General features: G+C 48.5%; 1 protein-coding gene across 1 annotated transcript in view; it reads right to left on the bottom strand.

Annotated features, from left to right (window-relative positions):
* Positions 1–25,981, bottom strand: part of PHLPP1 (PH domain and leucine rich repeat protein phosphatase 1) — a 1,441,444-nt gene that overhangs the window by 184,643 nt on the left and 1,230,820 nt on the right. The window contains exon 13 of the mRNA XM_069613677.1: positions 6,896–7,026. Within this exon, the coding sequence (XP_069469778.1) occupies positions 6,896–7,026 (131 nt within the window). The remainder of the gene's footprint in view (positions 1–6,895; positions 7,027–25,981) is intronic.

The following is a 25,981-nucleotide window of genomic DNA, read 5'->3' as shown; positions in this document are numbered from 1 at the left end:
CCCAAGCTGCCATGGAGAAGATTGCAGATGGAAGCAAACACTGCTGTGACACCAATGTCTAGTTTCATGCACCCTAGATGAGGCCATGGCTGCTCTCCATCATACCATCAGGGAGAGCAGACCTATTATGAAGTTAACATATAACTCACAAGGGGTCCAGTGTGAAGTTCCCATTGCCTGTTCCTCCAGTGTACCATTCCTCATTCTCTACAGCAGGTTCCTGGGAGTTTGGGTACCGCGAGAGGTGCCTGGAATTCAGGGCACTGGGTGGCAACCATTGGCTTGTCCTAATAAATCACGGCTTGACAAGTATATATAGGAGGCCAAGGCTATGCTCTGGGCAGAGGAAAGTTCAAGAGGGCTGAGGGGAGTTGGGGGGGGGGGGGGAGAGCATGCAATACCCTGGGGGGGGGGGGGAATACAAATAAATAATGAATATGGATCCCCAGCGTGAGAAGCCATGTGGGAATCCCAAAAAAAGAAAAAAAAAAGCGTAAAGGGCCCTCTAGAGAGAAGAAAAATCAGTTACTCGTTCAAGGGGAGCATCACTTATGAAAAGAAAAACCCTGTAAGGGTTTAGAGGTGCCCCACTCAGCACTATTTCACTGTTGCTGCCGGGCCAAAAGGAAGGCACTCTCCTGCTGGGCCTTGGGGCACTTTAATTAATGGCGCTCCCAACAGCGGGCAGGGCCAAACATTAATCTAGCATCCCAGGCCATGTATTTATTTAAAGGATCATCCCCTTGATAGGCAGCCCACCAGGACTCCCTGGGCCAGACGTGGCACAGGCTGAGGAGAGTTGTGTGGCCCCCTATTCTGCATCTGATTGCTGGGCTGCACCATGCATAGGCAGCACAGTCAAAACAAAGACTGCGGGGCCCCAAATATTGCTGCTGCTCGCTGCCCAGCCAAAGAACAGTTTCCACAGAGAAGAACAAAGTCCCCCCAACAGACGACCAAGCAGCAGCTAGGACACAGACAGCCCTGGCCAGGCCGTCTCCAAATTAGGATAATAGATCTGGTAGGGGGGCCCTTTGTGGTCATTCGTGGTTGGGGTCAATATAATGTTATAAAGAAAAAGTGGTCCACACTTTAAACGGCTCCATTCATTGTAAAAATTTCAATTATTTTGAATAAATCATTGTGCAAAAAGTCAGAGAGTATCTCAACTATTCAAACAAGTTTATGTGAAAAAGAAAATGACATGTGTCATTCTCATAAATACAGCAACAATACAGCAAAGTAATATATTTGCATGACTGAATAAACAAATTACAAGGAAAAATAATAAACCAGGACAAAAAAAAGGAGATGTGTACAGGTAATATATTAATTAATATTAATCCATATTATTGTGTTGTAATGGGTATTTGTTTTAATACTCCTGATTTTGGCATGGTAAACAAATATTCATGTTCTCGGTCTGCCTACGTGTGTGTCAATTTTCGCAATGCCTCTTCCTGTCTATTGGGCATATAAACACGTTTCTGCGTGCCAACTCTTTGGCATCCATTAGCGCCTTCCTCAGGGAAAGAAAAACAAACCCTAGGGGGAAGCAGACAAAGAACTAGTTCAGATTGGTGTTCTGAAAGGTTCTAAAAATGTGATGCGTTTTCCTGCCCTGAGGAAGGCGTTAATGGATGCCAAACAGTTGGCGCACTGAAACGTGTTCATATGCCAAATAGACAGGAAGGGGCATTGCGAAAATTGAGATTTTGACACACGTAGGCAGACCGAGTGCATGAATATTTGTTTACCATCCCAAATTCGGGGGTATTAAAAACCCTTTACAACAGAATAATATGGATTAAAAAGAATGTATTACCTGTACATATATAATCTCCTTTTTTTGGTCATTGTTTATTATTTTATCTTGTCATTTGTTTATTCTGTCATGGAAATATATTACTTGCCTGCATTGTTTCTGTATGTGTGAGAATGGCATGTAATTTTCTATTTCACAAACTTGATGTTTGAATATTTGAGATACTTTGACTTTTGGCACGATATGATTTATTCAAAATAATTGAAATGTTTTAATGAATTGAACCATTTAAAGCATGGACCGCTTTTTCTTTATAAATGGCTCCAAATTAGGAGCATACATATAATTTTTTATACAGTCACTGTAGAGAATTTGTACTATTTGTAAGTACTTTTAAAACTATTTTTAAAGAACTGTTTTAAAAAGGACTCTTTTTTAAGGTTTTCTTAAATATGTAGCTGCTTAGTTAGGTAAATAGTGTTTACATATAGTGTCTTGCATTTTCCACTTTTTATTTAAAAAAATGCATGAAAATCCCTGCTGGTATACTGGAAGAGCAAGTATAAGTGATTCAAAGAATAACTAAAGAACCGTACACCAGCATTCCTTTGTCTGCCTCCCCTTTTGTGGGCTAGTTACTTTAACCTAGTCTCTTTCTCCTTAGGGGTATTTGTGGGAAATCCATCCTGCCTACCTTCTGCCTTTCCAAACCTTCTTCATGCCACCGAGGATCTCCCCAGGGTGATCTCAGATCCAGGTCAGTGGGGTTGGAGACAGGTAAGAAGCGGGTCGAGTATTCGTTCGGTAAAGGCATGTAAAAAGAACTGTATTGTGCGTCCACCTACACCGGTCTCCGAATAAGGTGCATTGTATGACCCCCCCCCCCTGCTATATTAGACAGAAGAAAAAATTACTCCAAGTCGTTTTGATTTATAGATCATCAGTGGTCCGAAATCAGCAGTTTCACCGATACATTTTTTATGGTTTGCAACACTAACTAAAGCTGGTCTATTGTTGGACAAGCCTATGTTGAGCATTGATGTTGCCGTTTGTATTACCAAATATTAGTCACCAAGGATGTGCAAACCTGCATCCCTTGCTTAACACCAATTTACTCTGCTTTCATCAAAGACAGACACGTGTGTATTTGCATATCACGGACTACTTTATATTCCATTGTTGCTGATGGAATGTGAATAATCAATATCAAAAGCCTATCCCCACATTTTCTTCACAGCTTGAATATATTCTACCAATGGAGGCTTTTAGTCTAAAATCATTACAGTTCTCACTGTTTTTAATTTTATTGCAGCAGTTCCCTCTACATGTAAAAACACGGAACCCCAGACATGCAGCAACCTTATTGGCTTAATAAGCATGATCCAGCTTGATTTTACAGGCGCAAAGAGTTAGAGATCCAAGTCTTGGCATAACACCCTCGTGGAGAGGAGATTCATAATAAACAAATGATCAACTAAAAGCTACAAAAACCTCACGAGCTGAACAGTTACCAGCGGGTTTATGACTTTGAAAATGTAGGAAATACTTCCAGTAGGACAAAGCAAATCAAATGCTAAAAAAGTATAATTGTTTATCAGACTAGCACAGATGATTTCATGAGGCAGTGTTTTTGTGCAGGACGATGGCAAGCAGGCATTCTATCTGCGACTGTTCACATTTAGTTTGGACTAGTTTCTCAGTCGCATTACAGCTCTTGATATTCCAATTAGTTTTCTCCCAAATGAATGCATTTAAGAATTTTTAATTCGCCTCAATGTCCTTCTAGAGTCACTTCAGAACACTTTTTTCCATCAGTCAATGGTATAAGGAGTGACTGAGTGGTAAAAGGTGTGGAGGATGGTTTGTCCGAATTACAAAGTGTTTAGTAACAAATGCCACAGCTGTGCTTGTTCGCACAAAGCAATGATACTTTGGCATTAATACACTTTTCTGCTGGTCTATCAGGTTAAGCTGGAAAACATTTGCAAGAAATTTAACATTTTGCTTTTTTAATAATGTTGCACATGAATTACTACACACCTGTAAGTACATGCTCATAATATGGGCCAGGTGTGTGTGCGTGTGCGTGCGTGCGTGCGTGCGTGTGTGTCTAACGTTTGCCAGGTAACAGCACCTTCAAATCAGCAAGCAGGGGGCAGAAGGCTTAAGATACAAAGGGGACACACATTGACCTATGTGTGATTTGCAGTTTGCAGGTTCGAATTCCCGTAAGGCCAACTCAGCCTTTCATTCTTACGAAGTTGATAAATGAGTACCAACTTCGGTATTAAATATGTGCTATGTATCGTGCTTTGCCGAAAGCGCTGTATAAATAAAAGTTACTCACTGTAGTGATTAGAGTACTCTTAGTCCATAGTCCTCTTTCCTCCATCCTTGTGGGCGTCCCCCAACATGGGGACGGTACTGGAACCTTTGGCAGCAACAAAAAAAGAGCTTTCCCCTTCAAATTTAGTATAGCGTGCAGGGGCACGGCAACGCCACGCCGAGGCCCTGCCATCGGCCGCCTCACCCGAGTCATCTTTGAACACATCCAACGCTTAGATACCTGGCTAGTCATTAACTATACGCCAGTGGCATACTAGTAGGGAAGGTGGGAAGGACGTATGGAGGCAAGGGGAGTAAGAGTACTATAGTCACTACAGTGAGTAACTTTAATTACTCATACATCCCGTCCCCTTCCCTCCATCCTTGTGGGTGATTCCACCGAGCAAGAACAGAGTGGAGCTGTGACAACCTGCCTCATATCTAGGATGAAGCTAAAAAGGTCCTTCAGAACCGCCTGCCCAAACTCTGCATCGCGCCTGGAGCTGGTGTCCAGCCGATAGTGTTTACAGAAGGCTGACTGAGTGGCCCATTTGGCTGCCTTGCTGATGACATCCAAAGGTCTCTGAAACGTGATGGCCATAGCTCTGACCACATGGGCATGGATCCCCTCAGGAACAGGTTTGCCCATTGCCATGTAGGCCACTGAAATGGCCTGAACCATCCAACCGGTGATGGAAGCCTTAGAAGTGTGAGATCCGGGGGAGGAGCCCCCAAAAGTCACAAACAGTGCCCCAGACTTACTGAAGGATTTCATCTGAGCGAGATAAAACTTGAGAACCCTCTTGAGGTCCAAGGAACGTAGGACCCTCTCTGCCTCCGACTGTGGGTTTCGGAAAGAACACTGGCAGATAGATCTCTTTATTCAGATGGAACGGAGAGACCACCTTGGGAAAGAAGTTAGGGAGAGTGGGCAAGATGACCTTGTCGTTGTGCAACGTGGTGGAGGGTGTTAGGGAGAATTCTCTGTTTAGGCTGAATTTCCTAACCTAGTGAGTCCCCCAGCAGCTTTGCTGGATTTCTGGAGTTTGTTTTTTTCTCCTGCCAAGAAATGGCGACGACCCCCTCGGAGGCGGAGCCTCGAGAGAAATCGTCGACGGCCTCGGCGCCACAGGCGTCGACGTCTTCATCGAAGACGGCACAGGATCACGCGGTCTCGAGCGCGTCGAGGACTGGGACCTGGAACGGGAATGGTGAGAACGGCTACCCTTGTCCGAGCGGGACCTCTCCCGCGAGCCGTGCCGACCACCCGAGCCCGAAGGCGTACGGGCGGTGTCTCTCGACTGGTGCCAACCGACCCCACTCGGAGGCGCGGACGGACCGGTGCCCTGCGATTCCAGAATCGCTAGCATCTGCTTCCCGAAGGAAGCCCATTCCTCCGGTGTCGCTTGCATGGAGGGATAAGCGACCTGCCGACGGGCTGAGTCCTCGGAAGAGGACGGGGAAGGGGAAGGCGACCTATGCCGGCGCTTCCTGGAATGCCTCGAAGAGGCGGAGGAGTGGCGAGACGGACTCCTGGAACGAGACCCACCGGACTTCCGACGATGACGCGGAGAGTCACCCCTCGAGTCATCCGTCTAAAGCCCCGCAGACCTCGACTTCCGGGGCTTAGACACCCTGCCTACCGACAGCTTCTTCTTGCGTTCCTGCAAGGCCTTTGCCGTGAGCGACTGGCAGTCGACACAGTCGTCCGTTTCGTGGGCCTCCCCGAGGCACCAGAGGCAGGCGTCGTGCGAGTCCGTGACCGACATCTTGGACCCACAGTCCCTGCAGTTCTTGAAGCCCGGACGCGGGGTCGAAGAAGAGAGACATCGCCACGAGCAGGTCTTCACAACAACCGAACAGGTTCAACGAACCGAGAATAGAAAACAGCAAACTCCAACGAGTCGAGGCGTACCGAGATTCACGAAGCGAACACGTTCGCGGAAAAAACGCAGCTGAGGCTATGGGCGTCGTGCGTCCTACTTATCACATCGGGTGACGTCGGCCGTCGGAGGAGGTCCTCGGGGACGGCGCATCGACGTCATCGACGCAGGACGCAGACGCCAAAGATTTTCCGAAGCAGCACAGCTGTGGACATTACCTGTCATAGATATGGAATACGTCGGAGGACCCTATCCTCTCGAAACATGTACCGTGGACTCACCTCTTCTCAGAGACCCAAGTACAGGGTCGCACAGCACACCAAGGACCTTCTGCTTTTAAAGACATCATGTGGCCTGAACTCTGGTATCTAGGAATATGTGGCTAACCTGCAAGTGCTCTCTGAAAACGTTCCTGGTAGATAAGAGCAGAATGACCGATTTCCTCAGAGGCCTTTGAAATGGCCTCAGCACCCTAGGGAGAAAAGAATAAACCGGTTGTATAGGGCAACCAGCAAGGCACTTTAGAATTATGCTACTCCCTTGACCCTCTGGCACTGCAGTCATTTGCTCCAAATCAATACAGCATCACAGAATCAAGCAGAAGCACATGTGCAGACTACGAAGGAGTGGAGAAGGAGAAGAGCTCTACTGTGTCATAGTGCCATTTATTGTGTCAGTAATGGGATTTCAGAGTAGGTAGTCACACCTCGCAAGCAACTGCTAATCTGCTCTTAGCCACAAGCCAAGTCATGCTATGCAGTTGTGTTTTGTGAAGCTAAAACGTGTCGCTTTTTGCGGAAACTGAAGGGTTAACCCATGTTTACAGAAAGCATGTCAAAAGAGGTCAATGCAGGTCTTTGACCTGCCCACAAATGGCAAAGTGCTATAAAGGGTTACTAAAGCAAACAGCAAATGTTCTCACTTGAGCTGCTCCAGCGTCTTGTGATCCAGGGAGAGCCTGGGGTTTCCAGTTAGGTCCAGTTCCTGCAGTTTGGGAGGCAGGTTCTCGGGTAGCGTGATCTCATTTAGCTCATTACAACTCAGGTCTACAGTCTGCAGGAAGGAAGAACAATGTCGTATAATCAAAAGCATGGATTTGTGCCAGTACCAGCAAGAACGTACATGTAATGCTGATTCAAACACCAGTTTATAGATTGGAGTAAAAGAAACATCAATTAACATGCAAATATTGGTCATTACAATTCTACGGTGAAAGGGAAGGCTCAAGCGAGTTGCTTCTATACCACAAACATTCTTTTGTAAACATCAAACATGAAGTGGCACAGTTATTTGTCATTTTCTCATCAGAGACCCAATTACTTGCAATGCTGGTTTCAAGACTCCTAGACGATTGTAAATTGGTAAAACTGCAGTAAAATCACCCAGAATCATGCAATGTTTTCAATCATTGGTAAAGCCCCATCGTTAGTATTATGCTCCGAGGGTTTCAACTTCAAAGGTCAAAAAAAAGATGGAAGGTACTTCGGGTGTATACTAAAATGTGCATGATGTAAACAAATCACATGTGTTTGATGCTCACAGATTTAAGCATGCATCATAGAGGATTTGAGGATGTGGTCTACAATAAAGAATGAACCGCCTTTGAGGCAAGACTGCGCCGAGGAAGGTAAGGTAACTATCCATTCACCTGAGGCCCAGACAAACTTTCGTACCTAAGCACTCCCTGAGCCGAACTGATCAACATCACCTTCATCTGCCTCAAGGTACAGACCTTATGGACTCACTGCACCGGAAGTATTCGCTGTGTCTATCCTCATTCTAAACGCACTGTTTATTGTATCATGCCTATGCTCGCCCACCTGTAGAGCAATTAACTGATCGCTTTGCGCAAGGCATTTAACCACGGTGCTTTTCTGTTGCCATAGCACCTCCCCACAGCCCGACTACCTATGCTGCATGCCTATATCCTACTCCCTCCAGCCATTAATGTAATAACGCCCCCCACTATCTGTTTGTAACCTGGCCCTGCTGGCTTATTGCGGCATAGCCTATGTACATCCTGCCAATTGTGTACCACCGTGACTATTCAACTAATTGTCTGCCTAAATTACATGCATACTCTGTCGCCACTGAGCACTTTACACACCCAATGTATGCCTATTATGTTTGCCTAATATTCATATACTCTTGTTACTGAGCTCTATGCACGCCTAATGTATGCTTGCTCATCATCCACCGCGCTAGAATTGTCAGCCCTGACCAACTGCCTTCCATGACCCCATCCCTATCTTTCCTTTAGGGACCAACACACACTCTGGGCACAACCCATAGAATGGCAGCTCAACCTTGCGGTACATACAACCTCCCTAGCAGCACCAGTGATACAATCCATCTGCTGCCCCAGCTCCACTAATTTTTTATGGCCTTTCTGCCCAACGGCCCGGTCAGGCTCATACTCACTGATACCCTTCCTATGCATGTGTAAATATCCACTAGACGCCACAGACACCTATGCCCTCAGCAGCCTTCTAAGGGGATATGCCATTGACAGTCACCCACCTAGGAAGCTAGATCGCAGCCGCTCCTTAACCATGGGCACCTCTCACTGCCTCACTCAACCAACATCAAACCAACTGCCTTCTTACCAAACATACTAGCCAGCACTAAACCCACATCCAAAACCAACTGTAGTGGAGCATGCCTAGCTCCGGAACAATGGATAAACACATTTGCACGAAAACCTACTCCAAACGCACCGTGCCCAACCACCATTAGAAATGCCAGATTAGGCTACAGATTCACCAAAAGACACCCAATGCTCACGCCCAGCATCTCACCAACGCTCGGCCACAAATTAGACCTGAATAAGTCTAGCACCTTAGATCACCTACATAACAGCCACAACACCCTAACCAACAATATCAACTCCCTACCCCCATCACAGACCAATCACAACGCCACCTTGAAAGGCGGCCTCATCAATGCAAGGTCCCCAACAACCCATGCATTGGATATCAATGACCTCATAACATCCAACGACCTAGACCTCCTTGTCATCACAGAGACTTGGCTCCACTCCGCATCAGGTCCCCTCCAATCTCTGGCCATCCCAGACCAATACACAATCATCAGACAAGATAGAAAATCTTCTAAGGGTGGTGGCATCGCTATCATCGCTAAGTCTTCCCAAGGCATCAGACATGTCCCCAGCCAAACCTTCCCGTCATCCGAACACCTAGCCTTCAAACTACCGCTTTCACCCACTCAGACCATCTCAGCCCACCTGGCCCACTCTCCTTTTTCGAAGAAGAATTATCATTGCTGCTCACAAACAAAGCTAAACCAAGCTCACAAACTCTCCTCCTTGGAGACTTTAACTTAGGGCTTCATGACATTAATGACAGAAATGCCTCAAACATCAGCAATAGCATAACCGATCTAGGCCTCAAACAAAGGCTTGCACAATCCACAAACGCTAAAGGCAGACAACTAGACAGGATTGCCGATTGCAATTGCAACATCTCCATCATGTCTAACCACCCTCTCGCATGGACAGACCATAATGCCATCCTCTTCTCCATTCCAAGAGACACACCCAACTATGAGAAATCATAGCCCCCTTGAGATTAGCTAGAAACACACGAAACATCACAGCGGACAACTTACTGCCACTTCTACAACCGCTCCTTAAGCCTCCGAGCATAGTGAAGACCCTTCACACCTGGTAAACCTCTACAACACTACCATACAAAACGCCATCAACAAAATAGCACCTCAAAAGCTTCGCAAAGCCAAAGCGCACACCCACCTCATTACCTGGTTCACCCCACAATTGAGAACTCTGCGGAAAAACAAAAGAGCAGCCGAATCTAGCTGGAGAAATACCCCATCACCTCGCAATAAAGAAAATTTTATATTAGCCTTTACTACCTATGAATCTGCCATTTTCTTAGCCAAATCAGACTTTTACAACGAACGTATTCAAAATGCTAAATCTAACACTAGAGAATTGTTTAACATTCTCAAAGAACTAGAATCACCCACACCCCCTCCTACAACTTGCCTGAAGGACACCACCCGGTGTCAGAACATCCAAAAGGCTTTATCAGACAATATTGAGCTCCAACAAAGATTGAAAATAAAAAAGCCACTATAAAAAATTACCTGCCTGCTCCCACTACAACTATACCTATACCACCCTCTGCCCAACCTAACTTATTCAAATTTACCCCACTCAGCATCAAAGAAGTAGAAGAAATAATACTAAGTCTCAAACCGTCTAGATGCACGGGTGACATCTGCCCAGCACCCATCATAAAAGAAACAGCAAAGGAGATGGCCCCATTTATCACCTCACTTATCAACGCCTCCTCCAAATCCAATACCGTCCCTACGAACCTCAAGGACGTGTGGGTCCTGCCCCTCCTTAGGAAACCATCCTTAGACCCTAACAATCCTTCCAACTACAGACCGATCACTATTGTACCTTTCCTTTCGGAAATCATAGACAGAGCAGCTTATTTGCAGATCCAACACCATCTGGAAAGCAATAATCTGCTAGGGCTACGCCAATCCAGATTCCGACCTAGACATGGAATAGAAATAGCCCTAAGGAACAAGTTACTTACCTGTAACTGTTGTTCTCCAGCATGGGTCTGGCATGGTTTCACATGCTCATGAATATTCCCCGTCAGGCTGGGAATCATCGGTAAAGAAAAAAATCAGTATCAGTTTTGTTTTTGATCTGTCTTTCTTAGTAGTAACCAATCACTCGGTCATACTGCCCCCAGCCAATGACTGCCCTCTCCATAAGCCCCGCCTCTGGCAGCCATCTTCAGATTTGGTAGCACGTAAAGTGGCAGTATGACCAAGTGAAGAGCCGCAGAGGGGTAGGAGGGAGGGTTCGCATGTGAATCCATGCCAGACCCATGTTGGAGAACAACAGTTACAGGTAAGTAACTTGTTCCTTCTCCAGCATGGAGTCTGCCATGGATTCACATGCTCATGAATATAAGAATACATAGCAGTACACACATGCACAACCACGGGCGGTGGCAAAGGCTCAACATTAAGCATTACATCAAAACTCAACATTAAGCATTTCTTACCTCCTCACCAGCCTCGCCTTAAGCAAACAGGTTGCGCAGCACTGCTTGGCCGACTCTGGACTCCTCCCTGGAATCCCAGTTGACGCAATAATCTCGTGAAGGTGTGTAGAAGCCCTGTAGATGTCTAGCAGGGGCACACCAGACAAGAACGCTGTGGTAGCAGCGATCGCTCTGGTCGAATGGGCTCTCAGACGGCCGGGAAACGGTCGGTTTGCCAACCGATGACAGTGCATGATGCAGCCGGAGAGCCATCTGGAAATGGAAGCCTTCGAGAGAGCCTTCCCTTGGTTCACAGGTCCAAAGTTCACAAACAGCTGTGATGTTCGGTCCACGTAGAACTTCAGCGCTCTAGCTACATCCAGTCAGTGCAAAGTCCTCTCGGCTGGCGACGGGAAGAAAACAGGTAACACCAAGGACTCGTTGAGATGGAAGTCTGATGGCACCTTGGGTATGAAGGAGGGGTGCATCCTCACCACTACCCTCGTATCGTGAAAGGTCAGGTATGGAGGCTTGCAGGATAGGGCCTGAATCTCTCCCATGCGTCGTGCGGAGGTGATGGCCACAAGGAACGCTGTCTTCCACGACAAACTTCAACGGGGCCGAATGCAACGGCTCAAAGGGCGGACCCATGAGCCTGGTCAGCACCACTTTGAGCTCCCACGCCGGGGCTGGCGCCTTCACCGGCGGGAATGATCGAAACAGTCCTTTCATAAATTCCTTCACCAGGCAATGAGACCACAGAGATGACCGCCCTGTAGTTCTGGTGCATCGGGAAATCGCTTCCAGATGTATCTTGATTGAAGCATGAGAAAGTCCAGCTTCGGCAAGCGAAAGTAGGTATGGTAGCACTTGAGGGGCTGTAATCCTGAGAGGGTTAATCTTCTGTGCACGGCACCAGACAGAGAAGCTCTTCCACTTGTGTCCGTAGCACTTGAAAGTTGAGGACGCCCTGGCTTTTGCAAGGACCTCTCTGCAGTCAGCCGGGATATCGTATCCTCCAAACTCTAGTGCTGCAGGAGCCAGGCCTGCAAGTTCAGCGACTCCGGGTCATGATGAAGAATGGCGCCTCCTTCTCTGGAGAGAAGATCCGCATCCGTCGGCAGTTTGACTGGTAGGGACGCTGACAAGTCCAGAAGGTCCGGGAACCATATCTGTCTCTGCCACTTCGGTGCGACGAGGATCATCCTGCACCGGGACCTCTTGAGTTGGTTGATGAGCCTGAGCAGCAACAGCAACGGAGGGAACGCATAAAGGAACAGGCCGTCCCAAGGGAATGAGAAAGCATCGCCCATGCTCCTCGGCTGGGGGAACCTGCTGGCGAACCTCTGGCCCTTGGAGTTTGTCGCCGTCGCAAACAGGTCTATTTGGTGTTTGCCCCATCGCCGGAAGAGTTGATCCACTTGATCCTGGCGTAGTTCCCACTCGTGGCACGAGTGCAGCTCCCTGCTGAGCGAGTCGGCGATGGTGTTTTTTATCCCTGCTAAATGAAAGGGTACCAGGAACATCCCTTGGACAACAGCCCAGGGCCACAGGTCCTGTGCTTCTTTGGACAGGGCTGGGGATCTGGTTCCTCCCTGCTTCCTGATGTAGAACATCGTAGTGGTGTTGTCAGTGAAGATCCTCACCACTTTTCCCTTGAGGGATGGGAGGAAAGACTTGACCCAGAACACCGCCCGGAGCTCAAGTATGTTGATGTGGAGCGGCCTCTCCTCCGGGAGCCATAGGCCTCTCGCGTGAAGATCCCCGGTGTGCACTCCCAATCCTTCCAGGGAGGCATCCGTCGTCACCGTCACCTGATATGCTGGGGTCTGTAAGTCCTTGCCCGCAGCGAGATGCGCGCGGGTGCCCCACCATCGAACAGCTTAGCAGAATACTTTGTTGAGCGAGATCTTGTCCTCGAAGCTGCCCGTCGCTTGCATCCAACGGGCGTCCAGAAACTCCTGTAAAGGACGCATCAAACCTGCACAGGCGCACCAGATAGATGCAGGAGGACATCATCCCGAGAAGGGATTTGATGGACCTCACTCTGGCCACGTCCGTGGCCAGACGCTGTACCTTGCCCAGGATGGCCTTCGTTCTTTCCTCCGACGGCGAGGCCAATCGCGCCACTGTATCGAGCTTGGCTCCCAGAAACAGTGCGACCTGCGACGGGACCAGGTAGGATTTGGTGAAGTTGATGGAGAATCCCAGGTCTGTGAGCAGCTGGACGGTCTTTGCCGTGTGTTCGACGGCGAGCTCCCTTGTTGTTGCCCAGATGAGCCAATCGTCCAGGTAGGGGTAAACGTGGATCCCCTGCAGGCGCAGCCGCGCCGCCACCGCTGCTAGGCACTTGGTGAACACCCTGGGAGCAGACTTCAGTCCGAAAAGGAGGACCTTGAACTGGTATTGCCGCCCTTGGACCACGAACCGGAGGAACTTTCGGTGCCTTTTTAGAATGGGGATATTAAAGTATGCATCCTTCAAATCCAACGACAATAGGAAGTCTCCTTCCTCCAGCTGTCCCAGCACATGCTGGAGGGTGACCATCCGGAACTTCTGTGCCTTGATGTACAGCACATGCTGGGGTGCCATCCGCCAGTCTTCTTTCTGACAAGGAAGTATCTTGAGTAAACTCCGGAGACCCGAAGCCTCTTTGGGACGAGCTCGATGGCACCTTTGTTGAACATCGCTTTTACTTCCAACAATAGTTGAGGGACGTGGTTTTCCTTCCTGGCCACGGGTGGAATGCGGGGACACTTTAGGAATTCGAGTGTGTGCCCCTAGGCCAGGGCATCGAGCACCCAACGGTCGGTGGAGATGGATTTCCACACGCTGACGAACCTAGTCAGCCGGCCTCCCGCCGGGATGCTTCGGTGGGGGCCCGACACCACGGCCGGTTCAGTCTTGCTTGGTGCCGCCTTGCCTCCTTGGCGATGACGGCGAGGTCCTCCGGACTTGCCTCGTCCCCTGTAGGCTTCTTGCGACGAGGAGTGGGCCACTTGACGGTACGTTGAGGAGCCGCCGCTGAATCCCTTGGAGGCACCTTGCTTGCCTCCTGAGTTCCGAAAGGGCGGACGTCGTCGTTGTAGCACTCCCAAGGCCCGTGTCAGTCTTGATGGCCTGAAGGGACTCATCCACTGTCTTCCCAAACAGGTTGTTCCCGTCAAAGGGCATGTCCAAAACCTTGGCCTGTACATCTTTGTTAGGCAGAAACCTGTGCAGTTCCCTTAGGGACCACTGCAAAAGATTTAAGACTATGGGTGTTTGGCAGTAAACCCACTTGGTAGCAGTCTGTACCACACAGATTCACTTGGTAGCTGTGGCTGAGCAGTCAGACTTCCCTCAAGAAGATTTAGGCAGTATACAGAGCATACAAAATAGGTACAGAAATACAGTAGTACAAGGAAACACTGACCAGCGCTTGGGTGTAAAAGTATATAAATATTTAAACACACACTTATAAAACACACTAGCACTAAATTGGTAAGATAAGTTCAAAACACAATCACTATTATCATATGTACATCCCTGGTTACTTGTTGGACAAGTCTTAGTTAACATCACTTATTTCCCGACAGAGGTGAGCGCTTAACGTTCGATGGCACTCCAACAAGTTAAATAAAAAGGGAGGGAAAAGCAGAATTATGGAAGCCTACACACTAAACACTTTTTAAAGAACCACAGCAAGTTAGGAAGGCACAGTCTACTGGTGAGCAAGGAAGTTTAGGTGCCAGGCCTACTTTCAAGGGAGCCAGGCGGAAAATGCCCAAGATCAGACAGTTACACAGAGTCTTCAAAGTTTGTGGAGGTAGTTCGAAAAAGGTTTAGTTCAGTGCAGGAAAGTTAGCCAAGGTGTCCCAGGCTAACCCAGGCGGAACACGGTACCTTAATTGGAGAGGATCCTCCAGCGGGGACAGTTGTTCCTGGCAGCGGGTGCAAGTCGCAGCGTCGTCCAGAGGAAGAGAAGATCTAGCCGTGGAGGAAGGATGAAGGTCGTTGCACTGCCAGGGAAGAAACAAGCCGCGGAGTTCTCCGGTACAAAGGTACTACCCTTTCGGTTCGCGGAGGGGGGAAAACATGGTATCCCGGTTGCCGGGGTGCTTGGCACAGGCAAGGCGGCCACGAGATGCTCCAGGAAGGCGAAAAGGAAGTAGACTGGTTATCCCCACCAGTCGAAGGAAGACTCTCCGGGCTGGAGATCTCCTCTGTCGTTGGGAAAAGTGGTGAGACGGTTCACCAGGGCTCCACCAGTGGTGTCGTCGTTGCAGGCCAGCTCAGCTTCTCCCTCCTCGGATTCTTAGGTCCTGTGGCGACTTGTGAAGTTCCAGTCCACAACGCCCTGCTTTTATGCAGCATACATCCATTCACTCAGCCTAGCTGTCAATCAAACATGCTAAGTGGTGAGCCGGCCGGCTCACCACTTGGGCCAATCACACAAGAGTGCGACTTGAGTTACCAAGGTAACTCAGTCCAGGGTGCCTAAACCCCCTCCCACACTACCCGTGGTACCCAGACAGAGTGGCACCACTTTTGGAAGCTTCTGTGGAGAAGCCCACCAAAAAGTGGAACAAAGGGCTCGACTTGGGTTGGAGTCACAGAAGAGAACACAAACGCCATTTTAGAATCGAGTTCTGGCGAAAAATACCAACCGGCGAATTAATATTAAATAAATAAACCGGCGGTATGTTCGAAGCTATGAGAATTAAATAATTAAAGCTGGTAGCCTCGAACAATGTGAAAATCCCATAGAGGTATATTCGCGATCGAATATAAAAAGTAGTATCCACTGCCACCAGCCAAAACTCGATCAGGGGGGACGGAGACTTGCCCCCTTGAACAACAGACCCCGGGGCAATCGAATTGCCCCGACCAGTACGTCCACAATATGATGGTTTGTACTGGTTTCTGTTCATAATTTGGGACTAGCAAAGCCAATGGTGACTTTGCATGCCCTGGGAGACAGTAGTCAGTTCCAGGGTATGGAGTCTATGTTGGGGGGTTGCTACGACACCCCTGGGTTACGGCACGGAGGGTGCTGTGTAACCCACAGAAAAAAAAAACACACAAGACCCTATGGAGTAAAAGACCCCATAGCCCATAAAACACATGGAAAGTTAAAGGAACACCTCAAATCATGTCTAAGAGTGGGAGCAAAAGAATCTCACTCTTAGCAGGAGAGAAAAAAATAACCCCAAAAAATCCAGCAAAGCTGCTGGGGGACTCACTAGGTTTGGGAAATTAGCCTTACAGAGAATTCTCCCTAACAATCCTGGCGGAAATCCGTCAACCTTGAGCCACCCCCGCCATCGAAGGCAAACACCGTTGCCCAATTGGCGGAAACCAGTGTCGGCAATGTCCGTGGCCACGGTTATGGTGTGGTCAGAGGCCACCTCACCCTCCTGCAGGATTGCCAGGGCCTCTGCCCTCTTCTCGTCTGGGAGGAAGTCCAACAGGGGGGGCAATCTTGTACCACAACTCCCTGTCGTAGCAGGCCACGATCGCTAGGGCGTTGGCCGCCTTAATCGCCGCCAACGAGATGACTCGTCCCATGGCATCCAGCTTCTTTCCCTCGCCGTCCGGCGGGGAAGTAGAGGTCGAGGCCGATGCCCCACCCCCCGCTTTCTTCTTGGCCGCAGCTGAAATGAGCAAATCCGGGGTCGGTTGCGCTCTTAGGCACAAAGGGGCTGCGCAGGGACCCGGTACTTCTTCTCGTACCGGTCCCTCTTAGCAGGTGTCGTGGACGGGTTCTTGAGGCGGCCAAGTCCCTCGTCCCAGATGTCATCCAACAACGGCACCGCAAGGACCTTTTTCCTTTTGGCCTCACGCCGTTGGTAAAGGAAGCCTTCCTTCTCTTCGGGGCAGAGCTGAAAAAGCTTGGATGCCCTGGCGATCATGGCGTGAAACGAGCCAATTTCGTCGGGAGGAGACGCCCGAGGAATCGGCGACGGGAGATCTGTCCTGTCGTCATCCGGCCCCATAGTGGCTGTATCCGTCCCCGTGTCCTCCCTCGGGGTTGCGGAAGGCGACAAGGGCTGAGAGGGCCGTAAGGGCTGAGAAGGCGGGGTTGGATGGATCCTTCTCTTGTTAGAGGGGCTTCCCGACGGACTCTGCTCTGTCGGGTCGTCCGTCGGAGGCAAAGGCAACCTGGTCCTTATCTCCGTGCAGAAGGCCTGGATTGCTGTCAAAATGGCCACCGAGTTGTCTTGTGGCCCGGGCTGCGATGGACGCGACGGTTGCTCCTCCTCCACCGGAGCCTCGTCGCCGTCAACCACGCTCTCGTCGTCCCCCTCGTCGGGATACCTCCCGTGGGGACGGGCCTCCTCTATGACTTCGACCAGTTCCTCCTCGGAGGTCGTGTCCGTTAAGGCCACCCCCCCTTTTTCCACCGGGGTCTTCATGGGGGGCTTCTCGATGGGCTTAAAAGAGGCTTCCCTACGCGGGGGCAGGGAAACTCTGGGCCCCGAGGTCGCCTCCACTGGGGGAGCCTCCACAGGCTTCCCCAGGGCTGTAGCGATATCCTCAATAGAGGCCTTGGCCGGGTGAATCAAGGCCTTCACCACCTTGGGCGCTTGAGGCCTTCACCTTAGGGGAGGGTCACCGCTGGTTCCTTCGAGATCGACCGGGGCCTCTCCAGAAGCTTAGCTGGGTTCTCAGACTTTCTCTTCGCCGAGCCAGAGCGTTGGCTCGCGGTTGATGGCGTCGGTGAAGGTGCGCCCTGCCTGGCAGCTGAGGAGCCCGACCGATCGGCGCTCCCGGTGCCCGCAGACTCGTGGTGCTTTGCCTTCTGTTGGGCCCCCGTCGCTGGGGCGCCCTCACAGGACTTAGAAGACCACTCGGGTTTCTTCTTCTTCTCACCTGCTGGGCTCTTGCTTTCCAACCAGTTGGCGAGAAGGGTCCGACTGTCCCTCATGGTTCGTTCTGACATGTTCATGCAAAACGCACAGTCCTTCTCCACGTGCGATTTGTCTTCATGAAGGAAGTAGAGGCACTTCGAGTGCTCGTCCTCCTTGAACAGGTTCTGTAGCTTGCATCCAGGGCAGTTCCTGAACAGCTTGCCTGGTGTCGAGTTTCCTTTCTCCTGGGCCATGTCCACGAGGTAGGCCTCAGAAAACTTCTAGAATCCTCCAAGAAGCGTAGCTCGATGAAAACTTCACTCTTGAGGGGCGTAGAAGATTCCGAAATGGGCCCCCGTTGATCGGAAGTAGAAGCGGTGGAGCTTGAGGCTCTAATTAACCGAAAAATGAGATAAATCTCTTTGAAAAAGCGCGAAACGCAGAAAAAGCTTGAGAGCTATAGCATGAGGACTCCCAACACTTGAACGTGCGGTAAAAATCAGAAGATGGCTGCCAGAGGCGGGGCTTAGGGAGAGGGCAGACCTTGGCTGGGGGCAGTATGACCCAGAGACCAGTGATTGGTTACTACCAAGAAAGACAGATCAGAAACGAAACTGATACAGATCTTTTTCTTTACTGAGGATTCCCAGCCTGACGGGAATATTCATGAGCATGTGAATCCATGCCAGACCCCATGCTGGAGAATAGATCTAGTAACCCAAATTGAAAACATCAAGGACTCGGGCAATCTTGCCATCCTTCTCTTACTAGATCTATCAGCGGCGTTTGACTTGGTCGACCATAAAACCCTCTGTAATCATCTCTCCTCAGCAGCCCAATTCTCCAATGACGCAATCACCTGGATCCAGTCATTTCTAAACAATAAAACAACCAGAGTGTTCGCACCCTCTGCCTCTGCACCCCCTTCGTCTGTCACTTGCGGAGTTCCACAAGGCTCCTGTGTCTCCCCTACACTCTACAACATATTCACAAAACCTCTTTTTGACAAACTTGACCAACTGAGCATATCTTACACTAACACGCAAATCCTCATACACATAACAGGCAACCACGACACAAACACACAACGACTCAATGACATCGATCTTATCATCCAAGCCTGGATAGCACAACACGGGCTCTGCCTCAATGATGACAAGACTGAGCTTCTCCTTGTTGGTACCCAAGCTAGACTCAACAAACTTGACAACAAATTCGACACCTTCAATATTGACGGCAACAATATCAAAGTATCCAAAGACGTCAAAACTCTAGGCATGTACATAGACTCCTCCATCTCACTTGGCAAACAAATTAACGCTGCCTACGACTGCTTATACATGTAAGCTCATCAACGCATGTAGACCTTTCTTGACGACTGAAAACTGCATCACCCTGGCTAGGGCACTAGTACTAACCAAACTCGACTACTGCAATGCGCTGTACCTAGGCACTGGTCAGCACAATCTAAAGAAATTACAGATCTACCAAAACAACGCCCTAAGAGCAGCCACCAACTTCCCCAGAAAATGTCATCATCTCAGAGCTGAGACGTAGTGTTCACTGGCTCTCAATCAACCAAAGAACCAAATTCAAAACTCTTTCCCTCCTACACAAATGTATACATGATCAAGCACCAAAATACCTCTGCGAGAAATTCAAACTCCAACTGTCATTAAGACAAACAAGATCCTCCAACTATCTCATCATACTAAAGTTCAAACTGCAAAAAGCAGGAGGAAAAAGCTTTCCAGTCCTAGCAGCCAAAACTTGTAATGTACTACCCCCCAACATCTGGTTAGAACACTCCTTCCATACATTCCGACATATGGCCAAATCCTGGCTCTGTCTGAACGAAACCTAATCCTCTTCATCTCCAACTTACAAACACTGCTTAGCTATAAAGATTCTATTCACTAGCTATCTATACTGTATATACTTACTGCTGTGCGCTATGCCTATCTAGGCTTGCAAATGATGTGATATACTATGCCTGTAATTGTAATCAATGTGATTTTCTATGCCTATATTAGTAAATATAATTATGCTCCTATATTTCCCTAAGAAATGTGCCCAGTTGCCTCAAGGTTTGGTGCGCTGTATAAATAAAATACTATACAACTATATGAGAGGGAAAAGGAAGAGGGGAAGCTTGGAAGGAAACTAATTAGCATTCACAAATGTGTGTAAGTGAAAGGTAGCCGAGTAATCTCTGCCAGTATTATTTAATGAATCAATTTAGTGAGAATATATAAACACTAGTAGTTTATTCATAAAAATAATGCTGTTCCATTGGCAAAGACATTGGTGCCAACATCAGCCAATTGGAGGCACATGTCTATGTTTGTCCCGTACTTTTCCCCAAATCTTAATATTAATACTATTAGCATTAATTATAACATTGTTCCATCACAATATTTACAACTTTTTTCGGTTGCCTAAACCTCTTAGTGTTTCATCACAATAATCTAGTGTCCACTCTTTCTTTCTATACATTGCTTTGTAAAAATTAATTCACTGTGGACTATTTTAAAAAAAATGTATTTATTTACTTTAATTGAAAACCACTTTTATTAAAAAGACAGGGCAAATGCGCCATTACATCAAGTTTTTCAACATAAAAAGAAGCCGTTCTTAGTTATCCAGAAGAAGTGAATACTCGAAAAGAAAAATAGCAAGACGCACATGTAAACATTCTTTCACATGGAAAATAATGGTTCAAAGAATTTAGTGAAGGCGATCATATGACAGGGTTTGCTCCCAGCTATCAATAATGACCACCAGCTATCATTCTCTTCACTCTGAAATTCTGATAGACAGTGTCTGAAATGTTTGGTCCAACTGTCGCAGCTTCCGTTTCATCATCATGGGGTTGGTGAGAAGGACCTTAATTGAGCATCCTATCTCTTCTAACAAGGCACACGTTTTCCTTCTCCAATTCTGCAGTGCCAAGATGTCTGAGGCTATGATCTCCTTATGCAGCATTTCCAGGCGCTTGGGTAGAAAACACTTCTGCAGAAAGGCAAGGCTCTTCCAGTCAACAGTTTATTTAAATGAAGACAAACCCAGCTCGCGCTGTATTATTTGGATTGGCATTGCTGACGGAAAGCCCAGAACCTTTTGTACTGGGAGGATGGAAAAGCACCCATATTTATGATTTATGGCACATGCATGGCTGGCCAAAGCTTTAGCTCATTCTTAGATGAGAATTAATAAGAGTCTCCGTTGTTGTGTCACTGAGCCAAATACCCAAGTACTTGAAGGTAGTTACTTGTTCAATGGCCTGGCCCTTGAGCGACCACAGATATTTGTTTTTTCCTTTATTGGAGTTGCCCAAGCTTAAAATTTTTGTTTTGGATTAAACTCTAAGCCGTGGTTTCAAATAAAATTTGCTAGGCCATTCAGTTGCCAGGAGTCATATGGGCGCCTGGTCTATTAAGACTATATAATCAGCATAGAATATGCGTGAAAGCAAAACTCTGCCGACTGTCGATGGAAAAGCTCTTAAGTCAGAATCTGGATTCTTAATATCGGGCAGAAAAAAAATTAATAGTGCGGCAGCCATGGTCCACCCCTGTTTGACCCCTTTAGCAGTTGGAATTTCTTTAGACAGCAGACTTGCTTTGTTTAATCGGACTCTTAAGGTTGTCATACGGTGAAGTGCTTTTATAGGGTCCAGTAATGACTGGACAATTATCTGCCTTCAGTTTACTCACCTCCTCTGCCGGTCGATCTGGTCAAATGCTTGGACCAGATCGACAATGGCCATGAAGATTTTTGGTTTCTCTTGTTTCACTCGACCTTTCAACATATTGAGAATGAAAATGTTTGCAGTAGTCCCATCTCCTTTAACAGGTGTAGTCAGATGTGAGTAGATTTGATCAGTTCTCTGATCGTCCACAAATTTGATGATTCTTATATCATCTGAGCTAAATTGCCTCAGGTTAGGAATACAATGAAAAAGGTCAAACACTGTCCTCCGATTAAGGATACATTTATCTTCTTTATCCCAAATTCGCTCAAGTTTCAGCGTTTGATATTTTGGATCTTGCAGCGGCGGACCTTCGGTCTTTCTGTTCATGTGACCTTGACCCTGTCGCCTAATCACTCTGTTGCCAGACGGTCTTTCGCAATCTTTAGAATGTTGAGAGATGGTGCTGCAAGCTTTTCTTACAGGTTGATTAATTGCAGTTTTTAAAGCGCCCAACGTAACTTTAGGGCGCTGCTCATTTGGGGGCGGAGGGGAGGGAGAGAGCTGGCCTCATCTGGCCAATTCTTTGAGTGGGCAACATGGATGATCTTGCATGTATGCTCCTAGGTGCGTTCTTATTAGGCAAGTCATCATGGCTTGATACAGGCAGGCATCTTGTCCTTTTTTCCGCCATGGTAAGAGAAGGTGGTGATAAGGGGCTTACCAACAGGAAACTTGAAGCAACTTCGCTTTCTGTTTGAGTCGAAGAAGGTACAGGTGGACCTTGTACATCAGTGCCCATTTGCGACTCATCGATGGAGTATATTAAAGAGATTCAATAATATTTGTAGTGACAGGCTTGTCACACTAGTCAAGTTCTCCCCCGTAGGTTCAGGTGCTTTTGGTGGAGTGCACACAGATAGAGACTTAGTCAACACATCCTTTACTTTTGATGGGGGAAGAGTTCTACACTGAGCCGATTTTGGTGCAGCTTTTGTGTTTTTCAATTGCGAGGTAGCTGACACATTGACTCTTTCAATGAAAGAGTCTGGAGACAAAGGTTTAGCCAGGGCTGTCTTATCCAATCGATTTTGTTTATTCGTAGAGAATATTGCAACAGCAGGGTTTTTTGCATATTCTGACAAGGCAACATCTGTCGAAATGTCTTCAATATCGTGGTCAGAGTAGACACATGGGCCCTTGCGTTGCTCCAGTTGCACTGGGGCTAATGCTTTGCTTGATGCTGGTATACAAGAGGCCTGAGGATGCTCTGATTCCTTGGTTAAGTCCACTTGCTGGATCACATTAATGGTGGCAGTTCCTTGAGATGAGCTTGTATGAGAGTCAGGTTGTAAATTCACCTTCCTCAAAACAAATTGCAGCTGGTCATATGCTCCACACAGGCCACTGACTGTAACATACCCCTCAAGAAAGACTAATTTAGAGTCATGGCCAGTAGGGTGGTATGGTCTTTAAGGGTGTCATTCAGGTGCTTGTACAGCTTCATAAATATATCAAGGGCAAAGGTTGGGTTTATTCTTCCTGGCAGTGTGTTTTAAGGGGGAGCTTAGCTCTTGGTCAACAAAAGATTCCGGTTGGATCATGGTGCTTGAATTTCGGCGCGCACCATTACTGCTGGTAGCTCGTGTGGGACCTGTCTGCATAGGAACATTGGCCAGTGTGTCTGAGTCCAACATTGCACCCCTGCGCTCAGGACAGAGCTGAGCCTTAATACGGTGAGTAACCTGGTAATACTCCTATGTCCCGTCCCCTTTCCTCCATACTTGTGGGAGATTACCAAGCACTCCTTAAAGGAACTAGGGGTGGATGGAAATACCCTTTACTGAAACAGGTTTTCAGCACAGCCTGACCAAACTGAGCGTCAGCTCTAGAGCTCATGTCGAGACAGTAATGTTTACAGAAAGCAGATGGGGAGGCCCAAGTAGCTGCCCTAGCGATTGACTCCCAGGGAACATATTTCTGAAAAGCAACTGCGGCTGCCTTGCCCCGCACCAGGTGTGCATGGATACCTTTAGGAGGTTTCAGCCCTTGGATGGTGAAAGACTCTGTGATGCAGGCGGCAATCCACCTGGAAATAGTTGCCTTAGATGCCGGCTTGCCCTGAGGGTTACTGAAGGTCACAAAAAGTTAAGAACTCCTAAGCTCGGAAGTCCTGTCCAGGTAGAATTTAAGAGCTCTTCGGACATCAAGACAGTGTAGAACTCTTTCAGCCTCTGAGGCCGGGTTCGGAAAAAAGACTGGAAGGGAGGTCGACTGATTCAGATGGAATTCGGTCACTACCTTCGGTAGGAAAGCCGGGTTTGTCTGAAGGACTACCTTTCCCTTGTGGAAGACCAAGAAAGGATGTTCCACCGACAATGCCTGGAGCTCACTCACTCTCCTTGCTGACGTTAACGGCGACCAGAAAAGACACTTTCCAAGACAAGTACTTGAGGTCTACCGTAGCCATTGGTTCAAAGGGTTTATGGCATAGCGCCGTCAGGACTACATTTAGGTCCCATGGCGGGTGCGGATTACGAACTGGAGGGTAGAGGCGTGTCAAGCCAGCAAAATGCCTCTTGACCACTGGGTTAGTTAGAGAATAAGAACAAAGGTCTGTAGAAGGGCAAGCGGAAACCGCTGAGAGATAAGTCCTGCATGACATGACCGAACATGAACCCCTGACTCTGCTAGGGAGGACACGAAGGACTGCACCGTGTCAATCGTGGCCACCCTCGGATCCAACTTCTTCTCCAAACACCAATGACAGAACCTGAGCCATTTACTCCTGTATTGAGATCTGGTCGAGGGTTTCCTGGCTGCCTGGATAATGCACATGTTATCCACAGACAAACTCAGATGCTCTAAAGACTGAACTTAGGCACCATGCCGCCAAGCTGAGCGATTGTGGGGAGGGGTGCCACATCTGTTGTTCCCCCTGGTGAAGAAGATGGGGAGTTACTGGTAACCTGATCGGCGGAGACAGCGACAGCTGTTGAAGTTCTGAGAACCAAAACCTGGCCGGCCACCTCGGGGCTATCAGTAGAAGGGAACAGTTCAAAGAGTTCTTCAACTTCCAAATTGCACGGTGAACTAGAGGCAGAGGCGGAAAGGCGTAAGCTCTCATGTTGTGCCATGGAATCTCGAGAGCATCCCCCAGAGAGGAGGCTCCCAGCCCCCCTCTGGAAGCATACTGAGGAAGTTTCTTGTTCACCGCCGTGGCGAAGAGGTCCACCTCCGGTGTGCCCCAACGCGAGAAATCCATGATAGGACCTCTGCCTTCAACTCCCACTCGTAGCTGACCACTATCCGCCGGCTGAGGGCATCCGCTGTGACATTCAGCTGGCCCTGAATGTGCACTGCAAGCAGCCAGACACCATGAAGCATGGCCCACTCCCAAATCTGGATGGACATGTCCACGAGGGGGGGGAGACTTCGTTCCCCCTTGCTTGTTTATGTAATACATTAATACCACATTGTCCGTTCTTATGCGGACCACCTTGTTGACAATGAGCGGTCTGAACGCCCTGAGTGCTAGGAAGATCGCCAGAAGCTCCAAATGATTTATGTGCAGGAGCTTGTCCTGAGGCGACCAGAGGTCCAAGACCTGAAGAAGATCTAACGTCGCACCCCACCTGAGGAGGGAGGAGTCTGTCGTGATTGTCACCGTGGGGACCAGGTCCTGAAACCCCGCGCTCCCAGACAGATTGCTGAGAGATGACCACCAATCCAGGTCCACTCTCATGGAATCCGGAATCATTATCCGCATGGAATCTGGATCCACTGCCTGACACCATGAATTCCAAAGAGCTATCTGGGTCCGTCTCATTTTGAGATGAGCAAGAGGAAGAGCCAGTACACACGAGGCCATGGGGCCCAGAAGCTTCTGGAACCACCAAGCCGACATGCTCTCCGACTGCGCAAACATCTGACACGTGGCCAACAGATCCGCCATTCTGTCCCCGGTCAGATACACACTGCAGTCAATCGTGTTCCAACGAAAACCCAGGAAGATCAGGACCTGTGAGACCGTCATGGAGGATTTCCGCCAGTTCACCGACAGCCCAAGATGGAACAGGAGCTGAAGGAGAGACTGGAGGTTGCCCGCTGCTGCCAACGGACAAGGGCTGCGTAAGAGCCAGTCGTCCAAATAAGGATACACATGGATACCCTGGAGACGAAGATAGGCCGCAATCAACAACATCATCTTCGTGAAGACACGTGGCGCCGAGCTGAGGCCAAAAGGAAGCACCCGAAACTGGAAGTGCTCCTCTCCCAAAGAGAAGCGGAGGTATCTCCTGTGTGAATTCCAAATCAGGATATGCATGTACGCATCCTGAAGACCCACCACGCTGAGCCAATCGCCCATCTGCAAAGAGGAGCGAATCTGGCCGGGCGTGATCATCTTGAATTTCTCTTGGGGTAGGAAAAGATTG

Source organism: Ambystoma mexicanum, chromosome 5p, assembly GCF_040938575.1.
Source record: "Ambystoma mexicanum isolate Mex_15411 chromosome 5p, UKY_AmexF1_1, whole genome shotgun sequence".
NCBI lineage: Eukaryota > Metazoa > Chordata > Amphibia > Caudata > Ambystomatidae > Ambystoma > Ambystoma mexicanum.
The sequence above is the reverse complement of the archived record's forward strand: the minus strand, read 5'-3'. Positions and strand labels throughout refer to the sequence as shown.